We start from the raw sequence: 17,259 nt of genomic DNA, 5'->3' as shown, positions 1-17,259 counted from the left end.
ATTTGCCTCATGAAACATTTAGACCAGGAATGTTAAATTCATTTTACACTGAGGGCCACAAACCACTGAAACTCTTTCCGCCAGTGCAAAGATGTTTAACTGGACATCCAAAAGTTATCCTAATATCATTTTTTAAATCTCAATTTTCTACATAATAACTGTGTAAAATGACAGAACAGTTTCTAGTAGCTCAGTGTCCAGACTCTCCCATATTTAAAAAATATAAAGCTTTGTTTGATTGATGAAAATGTTAGCCAAACTGTCGATGGCAGACAGTAAAAAACTGTTTTCTGTCATTTAATTGTTAAACTGTTGCTTGACTGATTTGGTGTAGTATAAATGGGGGAGATCTCTGTCAGCAGGAAAAGCTGTAAAACTTTTGTTTTTAAAATACAGTTAAGCCATTTTTTGCCCTCCTTCATATTTTCCAAAGCAGCCGAACTGAAGTTATCCCTGGCCCGTTTTGGCCCCCGGGCCTCACGTTTAACCACCAAAATTGCGATATCTTGTCTTGTTTCTATGAAGCGATGAGGAAACACCCCCAAATAAACAGAAGTGAAATTACAACCCGAGCAGAAAATCTCGTGAGCCTCCTCCTCTCGCCCCCTGTCGGCAGCACGTGGCATTGTCACAGTGAGTGGCTGAGCAGATTTTGGCTGGTGAGAAACGACTATGATCCTCATGTTGTGGCACAAAATCCAGTGCAGAAAATGATGATGATGATGATGACAGCACACGCCTCTCCATCCGACTGCCCGCTCTCCGCCCTCGCTGGTAGGAGCGGGGCGCGTCCACACGCTCCTCCTCTCTAAATTGCCGCTGTAGCCTTCGCTTTCCATCTTCCATCACAGGATCGCGGACAGGTGAGCACAACATCTCCTTTCTGCGGTGTGTTAGATACATAAATGCCGTTTAAAAGCTGAGTGGGTGGTTTGTTGGATGGTTGATGGGCCCGTGGGTTTGCTGTGCTTCCGCGACTAACAGCTGATGGATCAAATATTGCGTGTTTTAATTTGATGCGCTCGCCGTGCAGACGGCGCACAGTGGTTATGGTCTGTCTGGTCATCTGACTGCGCAGGCTTTCACATCTGCGCTCACGTTCTTCCACAGCTACGACCTGATCGATACGCGGATCGATTGGATCTCAGCAGCAGCAGCTTTTAAACCCAGACCGTGCAAACCGTCGACTGTTTACAGGGAATAACAGTAGCCAGCTTACAGCATATGACTGTGTGTGTGTGTGTGTGTGTGTGTGTGTGCAGACAGAGACTTGAATGCATGAAGGCTGCGCTGCATAGATTTTGCTGAAAAGCACGCAGAGACACGTCTGCCGATAATATCGATGCGCCTCATTGTAAGACGCTGCTCAGGTGTTTGGACCTGAACACCAGGTTTCTGTCTGTCCAACACTTAAAATGTTGATAACTGATTGTCCCATTCAATCAGGGGCAACGTAATCAGCAGCAGGTTGCATCTGATCCCTGTTTGTGGCAGGAAGCAGCTGTGCCGCTGTGGGGAAATGTAACCTGTTAAAGCCTGAAACATGAAATAATTCCAATTCATTTGGTGTTGTATTTGCTGCTGTGCTTTTTAATTTATTGCTTAAAAATGTTTTGTGAATATTTTCTGGGGAAAATAACGCACTGATGATACACTAGATGTAACGAGGTGAAATCACCGTTATTGATCACTGTTATTGATCATGTAATGAAATCATATTGCCATGTGAGCTGATGCAGCAGCAGCGATGACACAGTGCAGTTGTTCTTTTCCATCATTTCTGTGCGTGAGCAAACAAAGTGTTTCCTCTTGTCCTCTTTGTCATAAATTTGAATACGCTTCCCTTTCTGGTAAACTGTGTTTCTGCGACCAGACAATACTCACCTCTTCCTCTTTCATCTGCCCCACAGAATGGAGGCCCTGCTGAACGAGTGGCTGTGGCGGGAGGAGTTCTGGATTCCTCCTGGGAATCACTGGAAAGACATGGAGATGAAGGAAGGAGAGGGCCACTTTCCTCTACCCAGGGATCTCATGTACACCTTGCCACTAGCTCTGATCTTTATAGCCCTCAGATATATCTTTGAGAGGTGAGACCGTCACGGCCGGAGCGTGAAATTCACACATGCGAGTTCTGCTTTTTGGCGCACAGTTTTGTCCTTTTCAATTTTACCTAATTAGTTGAAGGAAGCATTTAAGTATGATGCTGTTTGTGGGGTAAAAGTAATTTTCTGCTTGACTTGTTTTGGTCTTGGTGACTGGCTGGAGGGTGTTTGCTGCTAAGCTGCTGAGGAGAACGGCTCCTTTCCCCTTTATTCATGTCCTATATACTGTGTGAGAGTCCCGTCTCCTCCCAGGCTTGTTCCAGCCTTGTGTTAAAGTGTGTGCGAGTGTTTCTGAGGGAAAATACCTCTTATGGCGACTACAGAAGTGATCTGTTTGTAGCTGAGGCTTAACGATGGGCCCCACAATGCATGGCTACTAATGCTGATTCTCTCTAAGCAGCCTCTGTAAGATATAGTCCACACCAACCACTCACTGACTGCTGCCGGGCTGATGGCACAGAAAATCCTACTAGTGCTTATTATATGTGTCCTCCCGGTGCTTCAACAGATTCCCTAGAAAAGGTCAGAATATTTCTGCTATCACAGCTGAAGGGATTTGAATGTTATCTTCAGATACCTGACATTTCTTAAAAGACTGTGTTTGGTTTTCAAATATTTCAGTTACAAGAAAGTAGATCTTCACTCCTCTTTATAAGCATTTCATAGCGTTCTACTTAAACGTAACCATTTGAACACGCTGCCCATTTGCATGAATTAAAGAGAAATAATAATAATTGGAGGCTACAGTTCATCAGTGAGATCATCTGGTCTGATGATGCGTTTGTCGTCAGTTCTCAGTGTTCTCAAACACCTTCTTGGTTTTACAGCATTGAATGTTTCAAGCTGTTGTTGTGTTCTGCCAATAAATATATGATCACATTTATGCTTGTGAGCAAAGCTGCTTTAAAAGGAATCATCACAGTAAACCTGTTTGTACAGGTAACTAGTTCTTCTGGTAACAGGACAAGAATTTATTCTGGGCTGGCAGGGACGTGGTCCACATGACCACAGCTTGCACGCCTTTCCATTATCATTATCATCATTGTCAGCTGCTGTATTGTCTGTGCGTCTTCAAAAAATGCACGAGCTGCCTTCGTGTGAGCTGAAGATTAGCATCCTCGTCTGTACCTTCATCAGCGATGTTGTAGCAGATTGGTAACATTAGCTGTAATAGTAGTCCGGGCTCGGAGGATGATGGCGTGCGCTGTGTGCGAGTCGTAGAGGTGGGCACTTTCATTTGTGCTCGCGTAGACGTCGGCCAGCTGGAAGGTGTGTCTCCACGCAATCTTCTCAGACCACAGCTGTGTGTGTGTGTGTGAGTGTGTGTGTGTGTGTGTGTGTGTGTGTGTTCCTGTAACCAGAGCACTGTGTGTCCCTCTGTGAAGCTGCCCTGACCTTCTCTCTAATCTCTCCCTGTGTGCCCACTTCAGGATCATTATCTCTGAGATAGAATTACACACACACGATTATGCACGCACACACGCACGCACACACGCACACACACATGTTTATCTAAACATCTCTTCATTGCTGATACCCTCATATTGTATTATTCTGTTGATCTTTCTGTCTCCTTCCGTCTGTAACACACACACACACACACACACACACACACGCGCGCGCGCGCACACACACGCCCACGCACACGCGTGCACACACACACGCACACGCGCGCACACACACACAGATCAAGTGTCTCTTGATGGGATAATGACAAAGGCTGTCTGGGCACAAACCGCCCATGGCAGCAGCTCTACAGGCTGTCAGGAGTAATGAGCTATCTTGTTGCTGTTCTGTGTTTGGAGCACATTGAGCAGCTGTTGATGACATCACACATTAATCCTTCAAGTACTGCAAAACTAATTACTCCCGTTTGTTTTATTAACAGGGTTGCATTTGCTATTATACACATATATACATATATATATGTAAAACATCAGAAAAATGAATTTCCCCTCCTCATCTCTTCTGGTCTCTGTCTTCTCAGGGTCATTGCCATCCCCCTAAGCAAAGTCTTAGGTGTGAAGGATCGGAATCGGATTCGAGCCCCTTCCATCCCAAAGCTGGAGGCTTTCTATAAACAGCACAGCCAGCAGCCATCGCAGGTTGGTGCTTCACAGGACCCTCCAACTGTCCATGGAGTGGAGTACTGTAATTATGGTACACGTAACAGGGATAATGCAAAGGAAGAGTCATTGCTTTAAATGTGACAGTCATCTGTAGTTTCTCAATACAGTAAATATTCCACCAATATATGAATAAATGAATTGTTGAAGTCACTTATAAGCATGCAGCCCAATAGGTTAAAGATCAGTGTGATGATCCCAGATGCACACAGATTTTTCTAGTGTGCTAAAAACATGAAAACCTACAAAGTATTTCCTATTTTTTAGGATTATACTTATGCTGAGCTTAAAAATGACATCTGTACCCAGAGCTCCGCCTTGGTTAAAGAACAACTACATAAACTGTATCTCATGATCATCTGTATAAATATGTAAATATCCTGCAAAGTCAATGCAAATTTAAATGGAAAATCTCACCTTGAGCCAGGCACTCTTAATGTTTAGTGTGTCCCTAATAAATAGGAACATCTGTTATTTGTGTCACAGAAACAGTTTATGCGTGCTGGTGTGGCTCCATCCAGGAGAAAAAGGTACGACTGTGTGCCAGCTTCCTCTGGAACAAGGAACAGTTTAAAAACAGGTCGTCCCCACAGAGATGCGGCTCAGTCCTGAGTCACATTCAGGCTACGAGGCTCGTGCTTACAAAGACGCAATAATTAGCATCTCAGTTTATAGCAGGCGTGTTTGCTGCACTGTGAGAGAAGCAATTTTCTTCCTTTTAAACATAATCCTGTCTGTCGCTTTAATATTCATCATTCCCTTTATGTTGCCGATAATCAGAATAATTAGTTAAAATCTGAGAACAAAACGGCGCTATTAGTCTGTAACTGTTACTTTTCTCCGTATCATGGAAGTCCTCCATCCTCCTCTTGGTGTAATTTGGCATTGCAGCAGAGCAGCCGTGTTCCTGTGCAGACAAGCAGGGTGTGCACCTGTCAGGACGAGACATGACTGAACACATCGAGTGGAAACGCACCGCTCCATGAGCGCCTTTATATATTGTTTTTTGTTTTTACACCTGTGTGTGTGTGTGTGTGTGTGCGCGCTCTGGCTTATTTGCACATCTTATATTTCCATGGGGCCCCGAGCAGCAGCAGCAACTAACGACTTTGCTGTTCCCCGTGTAAATACCTTGGCCACAAACACGTGAAACAAAGTAGATTTATTTCCCGAATACAAGGATTGTATTTCTATTGCACAACGCAGTCGTGGGAAAATCATTTCACTGCTCAGTGTGGTGTCACAGTTTATCCTTTGATACCGTGCTGGGGCTGGGGGTGCAGAGAGGCTGTGTAGCCAAATAAAAACATGCATGTGTCACACCTAACCCTGTAATTAGGTTTCACTCAGCAGAGGGACCTTCGGCGCTGTGATGTAACCCTGTGTGAAGTATCCGGGGGCAGGGAAGATCACACTAACAGCGGTCGTGTTTCACGCTCATTAGCAGATGCTTAGATTAAGCACATTTATCTCTGTGGGTGCGCAGCTACACGTTGGCAGGACGAGAGAGCTGTGATGAAGCTGTAACAATGCCTGCTATGAGAAAGCAGCTCGTATTTAAATAGTGTGTGTGTGTGTGTGTGTGTGTGTGTGTGTGTGTTCAGAGTGAAGTGGTGGGCCTGGGAAAGCAGTGTGGACTCTCGCAGAGAAAGATCCAGACCTGGTTTAGACACAGAAGAAACCAGGACAGACCCAGCAACACCAAAAAATTCTGCGAGGCCTCGTGAGTCTTTCCTATTGGTCACTCAGTCGTTGAGCCATTTCCTGTTGGACAGGTGTCACACCTGTGCCTGGTTACATCTTTGTCTGATCTCATAGAACAATATAGTTCATTTACACAATATCTGCTAATATGGGGGTGTCAAACATAAGGCCCAGGGGCCAGAATGGGCCCAGCAAAGACACCGATCTGGCCCACTAGATGGCTTTGGAAAATGTGAACTGAACTTTTACATTTTCTAACAACATTTTAGTTTTATAGCTTTTCTGAATGATAAAGACCTCCACATCGGAGCTTCATGCTACACCAAAGTAATTACTACCATATAAATGACATTTTCAGTCTCTCTGTGTAGATTCATCTACAAAACTATCATCCAGGTCATGATAGTTTTGTCAATCAACAAAAACTTTCTCTTTTATAATTACAGGCAGTCTGGCCAATGAGCTGCCAGAACTTTTTCTGTAATTTTACACATTTATTTCTTATGATTAAAGCCCAAAGAGTCGAGCTGTCAGACCTCTGACCTTGTTTTTCACATCTCAGAGACTAAATGTGGAGTTCTTGTCACTCGTCTCGCTCATTTAAAATCAAAGTGGGCCGTTTTGACATCCCAGCTCTGATTGATAATGGCGTCTGTTCTCATCTGTGCAGCTGGCGCTTTGTGTTCTACCTCACATCGTTCATAGCAGGGCTCGGCTCTTTAATTGATGTAAGTGTCACTTTTTTCTTTTAAAAGATTCAAATCCTTTCACTGAATTTTGAGAATCTACATCTGCTTACTACGATGTTTAAATAAGCTCGAGGCAAAGATTACTGTCGTGTAGAGATTTATCGTTTCCTCCATCTTCTAGACGCCGTGGTTCTGGGACCAGAGCGAGTGCTGGAGGGGTTATCCCAAACAGGTAGGACACAGATTTCCTTCACCTTTTCTCCAAAGTGCCGTTGGGGTGTAAATGCTGGGGTTTGCAGCATGTGTAAAATGAGTCGTAGATTCTTTCATTCATGGTGATTTGATTCTTTTCTCTGTTGTTAACATTCACATTCATGAAGAACTACGTGACATCTGTAGCTGTGCTAAAACTGAACATCTGCTTCAGCCGGTCTCTGCATCACTCTGATCATTTTACACAGCAGTGGCTAAAAACAATAGGATCTACTTAAAGCGAGGAAAGTGCAGAAGGAGCACACAGATCGTTTTTAATGCAGACTCCACACAGACTTTTTCAACTCCGACTTCCTTGACGGCAAAGCTCTGAATGCTTTTGTGGTTTCTTTTCAGCCTGAGTTTTTAACTTGCCGTGTGGATGATTGCACACATTCTCTCTTTATCTGCATTTGACTGATAAGCAGCAGGCTCTGCTACTGCAGACTTCATTTTTTTCTCAGACGGGTAGAAAAGACGTATTTTTAGGGTAAATACCTCAGTCAACGTCCTGTCATTGTGTCGCTGCAAACTTTGACTTTTGAGTCTTCTCCAAATGTTTTTCTTTGAGATTACGCCATGACTTCCTGTGCATAAAGCACGTCCTCTGTGCTTGTAAATGAGAGCAAGAAGCAGTTCTTACATGGCCACTGAACTTTTGCTAGACTTTACCCCTGAACCTTTCAGACAGGTGAAGCTGTAAATGCTCAGCAGAGCTGAATGCCTGCCTCCACTACCCCAAAAAGCCCAGACCTGTTTCAGCACACTTAAAGGAATCAGTTCAGAAAACTGTCTGTTAAACTCTTTCAGTTCCTTAAAAGCATGTAGTTAGATTTCAGTGATTAACAATCAAACACATCTGTCTGTGAATGCTGCTGCGTGCATCACCATTGTGTTTGAAAAGCTTCTGTTTCAACCACTGAATGATCACACTGACCTACCGTCACTCTCTCCCTCTCATGCATTAGCCTGTGTCTGAGGCTCATTACTGGTATTACATGTTGGAGATGGGCTTCTATTTGTCGCTGCTCCTGAGCGTCTCTGTGGATGTGAAGCGAAAAGTGAGTATTAGCTGAAAACACACAAAGAACACCTGTAACCTGGTTATTATTCCCCATTTTATCCCTGAAATGTAACGTTTTAGTCCAATGGTGAAAAAAGCAAATGCTGTTTTTCCCTCCTGCAACTATATCGAATGCAGTTTACGCACTGGATTATCTGCTATTACATCATAACTCTGTGTACTTTGAGTGTTGCATTAAATCTTTGGTCATCATCTAACAAAATAATCAGTTCAGTCCAGTTTTCATCCATCCTCTCCACAGAAAGCTGAACTGCACTGAATACTATAAATATTCACAGTCAGATAATCTCATTTCAGTGCTTCTGTCCTTCAGGACGCTTTGCTGCTGTCAGATTTGTTTCATATTAAATTAACGAATCAGTGCAGACAATCATTTCTGATATTTTAACCCTGCTGGTTTAAACAGCACACGTGGAGCTGCTGTTGATGCTGCTGCATGTTTTTACGTGTGCATGCATGTGTGTTTGTGTTTTAGGATTTCAAGGAGCAGGTGGTTCATCACATTGCCACCATATTTCTCATCGGTTTCTCCTACATCGCCAACTATGTGAGGGTGGGCACTTTGGTGATGCTGGTTCACGACTCTTCCGACATTATTCTCGAGGTAAAACACCACACCTGACTCCAGATACTCTGTGTGTACAAAAGCCACTACTTCATTCTTTGTTTTCTAACAAAGGAGAAGTAAGTGCAGCACTTTGCAAACATATTTTACTTTTATACGCTGCCTCATTCACAAGGGTCTGCCACAGCAGGGCGCTCTAACCAGCATGAAAGTCAATGTTTGTATGACCACCTTCATTTTGGAACACAGCCTGAACTCTGTGAGCAGTGTTGGGGAGTAACGGAATACATGTACCGCCGTTACGCATTCAGAATATAAAATATGAGTAACTGTATTCCGTTACAGTTACCGTTTAAAAAGGTGGTATTCAGAATACAGTTACTTTGTTGAAATAAATGGAATACACGGCGGTACTTCCCTGTTTCATATTGTCGCGGGTCAGGACTGTTTGGGTTTGTTTGACAGCTACGTTCTGTTGTTCCAGGCGGCAGCGTTACGGTTGCCATGGTAACAGGGTGACGCTCTCTCTCTCTCTCTGCGTGTTTCCTGGGTGAGAGAGCGCTTTTTTGTTGTTTTTGTGCTAAGCTAAAAGGCAGAATGCTACAGGCATAGCTCTAAAGAATGTAGCCTCATGGGCAGTGTAGTCCGTGCTGCAGCGAGAATGGACTGCCAGACATGTGTCTGTGAGCGAGGGAGGGAGAGAAAGGAAAAGTCCGAGCTGTCACGGAGCAAAAACGGGAGCTGGAAGCATGTAAATATAATAATAACCACTGCAGCCAAGAAGAGTGCCTGACGAGCCCAGCTGTAAGTAAGCTATTAAGACTCAACTGTACACTGTGTTCGTGTTTTCCTCCGGAAAAAATAAGTTCCGTTGGAGCAGCCTTTCAACGCCTCTCTCTGTCTCTGGCAAGCAAAGTTGACCCAGACAACAAAGTAAAGCTATTTTTCGGCTACCAGCCCGACACGGAACCCACAGTATTAGCCAGAGGTCCCTTTACTACGGTTCGGAGCCGCGGACCTTCAGTAACAGTAATAAATCACAGCAATAGGACATTCACGTAGTTTTAAACAGCACGATAATATATTAAGTAATCCAAAGTATTCAGAATACGTTACTCTCATTGAGTAACGTAACGGAATACGTTACAGAATACATTTTGGGGCATGTATTCAGTATTCTGTAATGGAATACATTTTAAAAGTAACCTTCCCAACACTGTCTGTGAGGCAAGATTTCTTTAAGCACACTTAAAGAATAGTCCCCGGGACGTCATGAGGCACATCCCAAAGCTCTCCTCTTAGATGCTGGCTGTGTTTTGTTCCATTCCCTGTCAGGATGATACCACACTGGAAACTATGAACAGGCTCTGGGGAGGCTAGTCCATGTTTTTCCATCTAGGTTTGTTTTGACTGCAGTGGCAGTTTGTTTGTCAGAGCTGCCAATCGGATGCTTTCCAAATGGTGAATCGAAATTTGGATCAAATGTGGATTCATCACTTCACAGGACTCGTTGACACCGATTTTCTTTGCATTTCTTGTGTAATTTGGTGTACCCCACCCATTTCTCCCTGTTTCCCAGCCTGAAGAGTAACTTTTTGGCAGCCACCCTTCCACTGAGACCATTTTTGAGGAGGCTTCAGTGAACAGTAGACGATCAGCTGAAGGGACAGGTGTATCCCTCAGGTCCCGGAACAGGTCTTTGCTGGTTTTTCCCAAGTTTTGAAGGACATGATTTCTTCTTGTCCTCCACGTGTTCAGGTCATTTATAAATATTCACAGAGACACTTCACATCATGCTGAAATATCCCTGTCAAACTCTGTTATGATTGGCATTTTCATAAGTTCAACAAAAGAAATGGGAGTTAATGACACGGGGTTTTTCAGCAGGCTGCTAATAACCTGTAAGTGCCTCGAGGTACAACTTGAGTTGGTTCTTTGCCAAGTTGCCTGTTTGTGTAGACACAACACTGGTTCATCCCTTGAGTTAGGAGCATTTTTTTAAATGCTTGAACAATTCATAGATCAGCGTTAAGTGACTCAGGTCCAAGGACTGGACTGAAAACGGGTGAAAAAGCCACCAATGTCCAGAGAAAAACTTTAAAACTGCTGCTCAAGACTACTTTTAAAAACTCCAAGGTTGTCTGGCATCTTGGAAGCAAAATATAAAACAATGAGTGGTGGTTCGAGACTTTTGCACAGCGCAGTATGGAGGAGACTGCATCGTTATGCTCGCACACAAACGTTTAAAATGGCAGATTATTGCACAAACGGGGAACTTGACATGAATTCAGCCTATTGTGTATTTTTGTGAATTTCCTTCTTCTTTCATACAAGCACACACGTCCTGTGAGCCGTGCACAACGAGAGGTTTTGTTCTATTGTTGCAAAAAAAAGAAAAACTTGTCGCGGTTGTAATAGTTTTACGGCCTCCACCCTCAGTGACAGTTGTTCCTTTGTCCGTGGGTTTTGTGAGGCTGTTTCAATGATAAGAAGTGACGATGATGATTGTTTTCGCGATACATGAGATGAGGAAATATGCAGTCGTGTCACCTCGGGCATGACAGGGTGTTGCCTGGCCGCTGATAAAAATCATAAAGGGAAAACGATGCTGGCTTCAAACCCGATAGATGATTCATTACGGCACATACCACACGAGTGCAGGTGAGTTCATCAGTGAGTCTGAGGTTTGATTTCGAGCCAGCCACACCCTTACATCACGTGATTCCCCCACTTGTTTTCTCTCTTGCTGCACTTTGAGTAATGCACTAAAAACACCTGGAAAGAAGAGATAACATTTGAGTCAATAACCTCAGGTGACGTCTTTACACTTTTACCTTCCTTTTTCTGACAGGTGGGTAAGATGCTGCACTACGCGCTGTGGACGACGACATGCGACTTCCTGTTTGTCCTCTTTGCTCTGGTGTTCCTCGTCACGAGGCTCTATGTTTTTCCAAGCAGGTAAGAAACTGTTAAATCAGACGTATTTTCATATGTTGGTATGTAAATGTCCAACTAGGTTTGATGTACAGTTTGTTTTTCCAACAGCAAGTTTCCCGTTATCGGTACGACACACGTTGCTCTGAAGCTCGAGAGTTTGTAGGAACAGCTGATTTCAGCCTCTCTGTGTCTGTGTTTGCTTTCCAGGATCATCCACACCACCCTGATCGTTTCAATGGAGTTCTTCGAGCCCTTCTTTGGTTATTATTTCTTCAACGCTCTTCTGTTCGTGCTACAAGCGCTGCACGTCTACTGGGCCTATCTCATCCTGCGCATGGTCTACAGGTTTGCCTTCGTGGGCAAGGTGAGACGAGGGGCTGTTTAACGAGGCAGCAATAGGAGGGAACGAGGGAGGAATCGGATGGTTAACTCTTTTATTCTTCTCCACAGATCGAGGGTGATGTTCGCAGCGATGAGGAGAGTCCGGTTGATGACAATGATGAAGAGGAAGATGGGGGTGAGTGCAGCTGGGAGCAGAGGAAGGATGCGATTAACTCCAGACTGGCATCGCTGGCTAACAACTGCGTCCTGAACAACCTGACCAACCAGACAAATATAAACAGCAGAGTACCCAAAACCAGATAGTGGAGCGGCTTCACATCGAGTCCGCAGCTTCGCAGGAAAAAGAAATCCTAATCCCTTCTGCTTCCATGTCTCCAACGAGGTCCGTTGATGATTTCGGGTCAGGGTAGGTTTGCACAGATGATTGTAGATCCACCGAATGTGACATCAGGAAGAAACGCCACTGCTCATAACACTAATATCAAAAATCATATAAAAATACATATGATGGGAGCGTGTGATCACTGCGTGAGTGTGCTGCAGGTTTTTTATTGATGCTGTTTCTGGTCCCTGGATTATAAAAACGTGTAAATATTAAGAACAGCGTTTTAGTTCATCTTTGCTTTTTTTGAGTGAGAGGTTAAAAAATATTGTTTGTATTAAAACAAATTAACTCTTGTGTATAATGTGGTGTAATCTATTTTAAATGGAACAAACTACTCTGACTGATTTGTCCACATGGCTGCTCATGCATACAGTTCTGATTGTAGTAAATCTGTTGATAAATCACTTTATAGGCTGTTTTTATTCATTATTCACTGTATTCTGTATTTGAATCCCTCTTATGATTAAAGAAGTTGTATTTTTCTGCGACAGAGCTAGATTTTTTAGGAGAACTGTGGCGCCCCCTGGTGCACAAAGCAGACGCTGCCCCTTTCTGATGCCTTTACAAAAAGTATTTCTTCTACAAACACGGACGTGAACCGTGTGTGTCTGTGCATCGTGTCTTTTTCTCACAGGCAGCATGATTTCCTAATCGGGTCTTTAGTTTTGTGCCTTGGCTGCTGTGTTTTAAACACTATGATATGAAGTCTGTGAGCTACTAGGGTTGCCTTTTTTGAAACAACACACAGGAAAGGCCTTATTGTAACGTGTGTTACGTGTTTTTGCGTTGTCATTTCTACCTTTGGAAGCCATGAACCTGATTCACACAGATGGGCATTATTGAGCTATTTTAGATAGTGGAGTTAAATACATAGATGAAATGCTCCTGTTTAAAATGAATGTAGAGATATTAGGAGCTGTATCTTTTAATATTTACCAGATTGTGTTCTGATGCTTGCATACATGTCTTTTCCCACCGTGCTGCTGCAGATGAACACATCATGTAATTCACTACCGCTGTATTAGTGGGAACTGGTGAAGGTGACTGGGTGAACATCCAGTCATCATTTATGTAACGATGGCTGTGATAGGGCTAGAAACGGGGCGTGTCTGTGCAGGGATGTGATGTCACTGAGGCCCACCGCACAACAGGGGGTTTAAAGTGAAACGCTGGAGCGCTAAAAGGGTCGATGCAGTGAATGAGACTGAGACCCACCGGGAGGTTGTTTTTAAGAAGACTGTTTTATTATGAGTGTTGATTTGTGACAACTTGAAAAGTTTAAATAAATGACTTCTGAATAAAACTTGTACAAATTGAGTCAAACTTTTATGAAACACTTACATTTTGTTCATACAAATGAACACACACACACACACACACACGCACGCACGCACACACGCACACACACAGGTAACCATACACAGTACTGTGCAAAAGCTTCTTTATGTTTTGCTATCGAGGTGACAGACTGTCTCGGTATGTTTTTAAAGTGCTCTTGAGCAATATTGCTCCAGGCTTCATGAAGGTTGGAGGTTGGCTGCTTTTTCATTCACTTTTATGTTGTGCAGTGTGTCCTTAAACATCTGAACAAATTGGACAAGTGGAGGATTAAAGAGGTGGCGGGCCTGTCTACAGCACATGAACAGTCTCTGAAAGTCCTGTCCTAAAGAGTTAAATGAAAAAAAAACACACAAGCAAAGCCCTGACACAGGACCTGAGAGATGCATCTGGCCCGTCAGCTGATCCATCTGCTGTTCGCTGAAGCCTCATCAGAAATGTTCTCAGTGGAAGGGTGGCTGTCAACAAGCCATTCTTAGGGAAAGGAAACAGGGAGAAAAGGCTGAGCTTTGCCAAATTACACACAAATTGGACTTAAACTTAGTGGCAACGAGTCTTGTGGAGTGAATCTACATTTGAAATGTTTGGTTCAAATCATGGCCAGTGTGTACAGGAGAGGTCAGGAGAGGTCAGGAGAGAGGTACAGCAGAGTGTCTACAGCCATCTGTAAAACACAGTGGAGGCTCTGTCACGGTTTGAGTCTCAGCCAGTGGTGTTGGGGTGTCCTACCTCACTACCTGCATGAATCTTTTCTGAGGTCGTCCTCTTTGCCTCCTGCTTGGCAGCTCCAACTGTACTTCTAGCTCCATCAGTCCTCGTCGCTCCAAATGAAAATCTTAACTCTGCCACCTCCAGACGTGCTTCTAGTTTTTTGTCAGGGCTAGTCTCTCCAACCTATACATCACAGCAGGTCTTGTAGCTTCTTGCTTCTATCCTTCTGTCTAAAATCACTCCTGACACTCGTCTCCACCCACTCCACCCTGACTGCACTCTCTTCTGGACTCTCCTTTTTCTTGGATGGTTGATATTAAACTGATCTACCTTCACTATCACTGCTCTTTGCATGTCTCCCTCTCATTCACACATGTGTATTCTGCTTCTACTGACTTTTACACCTCCACCTGCTCAGACTCTTCCGCCTGCTTCCTGCTCTCACCACACTTTACAACCATGCAGTAAAAGCATACCTGATAGAACAAAACACACTGGAACACTATCAGTCATGGACTGGCCTCCACAGAGCCTGGAACTCAGCGTTATTGATCTCTGGGATCATCTTAGTAGAGAATGGAATAAAAGAAGAGCTTTGCATGTCCTTCAAGAAGCCTGGAGAACTATACCTGAAGACTACTTAAAGCTTGCCTGAGAGTTCAGCCTGTGCTTTTTAAAGGTGGTCAGACCACATATTGACTTTCCCTTCATGTTTGCACATAAGTTGCTGCACCCATTTCCCATTTTCCTGACCAAATATAAAGAAAGAGGGATGGCTCGAGAGATTTGCACAATATTCCACATTCATCATAGAGCATCATGGGAGCATTCTTACGGTGACACACCCTCTGAGGGGCACGGGACAGGGTATGGCATCATCGACCTCAATGCAGGTGTCTATGTAAGGGTCCAGCAGCACCATGTTTGGGAATGCTTTGTTACTCTTTCTCTCGCTGACCAGGTATATCTGCCCAGTGACTGAGGAGCAGCCACAGAAGAACTTCTTGTTCAGACATTCCTCCTCCAGCACCATCCACTCATCTGTCTCCATGTCAAAACGAAGGGCTTGGCCCCCGAACAGGTAGAGGGCACTGTTGAGCTCCGTGGCAACCAGGTCATATCTAAAGAAGAATTAAAAAAATATGAATCTTTCTGTTTAATTGTCAGCTAATCATCCTGTATCCTTTATTTTGACATTTCAAACTTCATAAGAATGTAAACCTGGCAGTATCAGAAAGATACTCACCGTGGAAATGGAGAGTAGGAGACCACATCCCACTGATCCTGCTTCACCACATACCTCTGAATTCCACCATAAACCTCGCCGTTTTCATCCAGGCCGCACGCCACGTAGATACACGACCCCAGAGCAGCAGTGGCTGCCCTCTCTACGGCCCTGACCATGGGGCTCACTGCCTCCCAACCCTCCTCTGACCCAAGGACCAGCCTTTCTACATCATCCACAAGACCTTCGTCCATACTTCCCCCCAGGACGTACAGGACTGACTCGAGCCCTATGGAGCAGTGGCTGTGTCTGGACTTCTGCAGGGCTGGCCCGTCCACCCAGCGCTGGTTCCCACATTCGTAGATCCGGACCCAATCCACACTGAACCACAGAACATCCCGGAAGTAGCCACCTGTCACGACCACACTGTCTCCTAAATAAAAAGGAAATTTACAAAAATCTGTGAAAATGTAATGTCCAATATTCATGTAAGATAATAAAAACTAACTTAAGAATATTAAAAATACTGCACATGAAAAATAAGCACAATCTAACTTTTGCCAGTTTCATTATCATATTATCTTCATTATGCATCCATTACCCACTGCAGCCACGGAGTACTGTGTGAGGTTCTTCCTCTGCAGAGGCGCGCAGCTCTGCCATCTACCATTCATCGGGTGATACTGGTACAGCGCCTGTTCTTCCTGATCATGAGGCCCGCCCAGCACGAACAGGGTCTCTCTGGCCCTGGTCCTCCTCATTGACCGGCCCACTGACCAAGATGCTGGGAAATGTTCATTGAGCTTTAGGATGAGCCTGGCTCTGGGGTCAGAGCTTTTCATTCTGGTCAAGAGTTCAGTGATAAAAGGCAAGGACAGAGACTCGGGCCTCACCAGCTCAATGAGCTCCAGGAAATATTCTTCTCGTTTAGGGTCAAATGACACCCAGCGCAGTATTGCCTCCAGAGCCAGATCGTCTTTATGGATGGTTAGGTCATCGCTGGCAAGTAGATCTGCTACGGACTCTTTTGAGAGTGACAGAAAATCCTCTTCAGCTGAAATAGCAGAGAAGTGAGTGAGCACCACCTGTCGTGCTGCGGCATGAAGCTGAGTGCAACCCAGCTGCCAGGCGTAGGCCATCATCCCCAAACAGTTGCTGAGGTGCAGCTCACGCTCCAGGAACTTACAGCACAGCAGCCTGGCTCGCTCCAGCTGTAAAAAGTCGGACGTCTCGAGGATGCCCGTAACATTTTCTCTGTCCAAAGACAGGCTGCATGTTGTGGTATATTCCATCAAGGTCCTGAAATGCTGCAGACTCACACCTTTAATCTCTACCTGCCTTTTGCTGCTCTCCAACCCACAGCCAAAGAACAGAGCCCTGAAGTAAGGGCTCTGCAGGGCCAGATGTTGGCGGTTGACATAAAAAATCTCTCCTTCTACTTGTAGACTAGCATCAGGTGTTATATCAGCCTCAGAGTCCTTCACATGTGAAGCAGACTCATCCTCTTCTTCTGATACAAGCGTCAGTTCAAAGCTCTGCAGTTTCAGCTCATGGTCACCTCTGTCAGCCATGTCACAACAAACAGTCACCCCTCCTCCTGTCTTCTACACGGCTCCCCGTCCCTCTGCTCTCCAACACACCAGCTGGTGGTATTAATAGACTTTCCCCTTCTCGACCCACGTCTGGCAAAGGAAAAGGAGGTCAGATCCAAAAGCAGATGCTGATTATAAAACTGTGAGTTATAATATAAAAACTAACTCACGATACCATCCATATTAAATTAAATCATGAAGAGTCAA

General features: G+C 44.4%; 2 protein-coding genes across 4 annotated transcripts; one reads left to right on the top strand and one right to left on the bottom strand.

Moving 5' to 3' along the window:
- The first annotated feature begins 620 nt into the window (after window positions 1-620).
- LOC100702158 (ceramide synthase 2) lies at window positions 621-13,489 on the top strand. 2 transcript variants are annotated; one of them, XM_003439977.5, is made up of 11 exons: window positions 621-863; window positions 1,911-2,087; window positions 4,090-4,207; window positions 5,833-5,951; window positions 6,603-6,660; window positions 6,803-6,853; window positions 7,842-7,934; window positions 8,433-8,561; window positions 11,374-11,480; window positions 11,667-11,823; window positions 11,910-13,489. In XM_003439977.5, the coding sequence occupies exons 2-11, from the start codon at window positions 1,912-1,914 to the stop codon at window positions 12,102-12,104; spliced, it is 1,203 nt and encodes a 400-aa protein (XP_003440025.1). In that variant the 5' UTR covers window positions 621-863; window position 1,911; the 3' UTR covers window positions 12,105-13,489. The 2 variants fall into 2 exon arrangements, with proteins under 2 accessions (XP_003440025.1, XP_019207678.1); XM_019352133.2 differs by having other exon boundaries at window positions 796-888; window positions 11,910-12,104.
- Window positions 13,490-13,632: 143 nt separating this feature from the next.
- LOC102082558 (kelch-like protein 23) lies at window positions 13,633-17,152 on the bottom strand. Of its 2 annotated transcripts, XR_002058227.2 has the most exons (4): window positions 16,062-17,152; window positions 15,482-15,893; window positions 14,254-15,356; window positions 13,633-13,998 (listed from the first exon to the last, which is right to left on the bottom strand). XR_002058227.2 is itself a non-coding variant. In XM_005479175.4 (3 exons), the coding sequence occupies exons 1-3, from the start codon at window positions 17,029-17,031 to the stop codon at window positions 15,053-15,055; spliced, it is 1,686 nt and encodes a 561-aa protein (XP_005479232.1). In that variant the 5' UTR covers window positions 17,032-17,152; the 3' UTR covers window positions 13,633-15,052. The 2 variants fall into 2 exon arrangements, 1 of the variants encoding a protein (XP_005479232.1); XM_005479175.4 differs by having other exon boundaries at window positions 13,633-15,356.
- Window positions 17,153-17,259: the final 107 nt, after the last annotated feature.

Source organism: Oreochromis niloticus, linkage group LG23 (genome assembly GCF_001858045.2).
Source record: "Oreochromis niloticus isolate F11D_XX linkage group LG23, O_niloticus_UMD_NMBU, whole genome shotgun sequence".
NCBI classification, from domain to species: domain Eukaryota; kingdom Metazoa; phylum Chordata; class Actinopteri; order Cichliformes; family Cichlidae; genus Oreochromis; species Oreochromis niloticus.
Note: the sequence above shows the minus strand (reverse complement) of the source record. Positions and strands in the feature narration are given on the sequence as shown.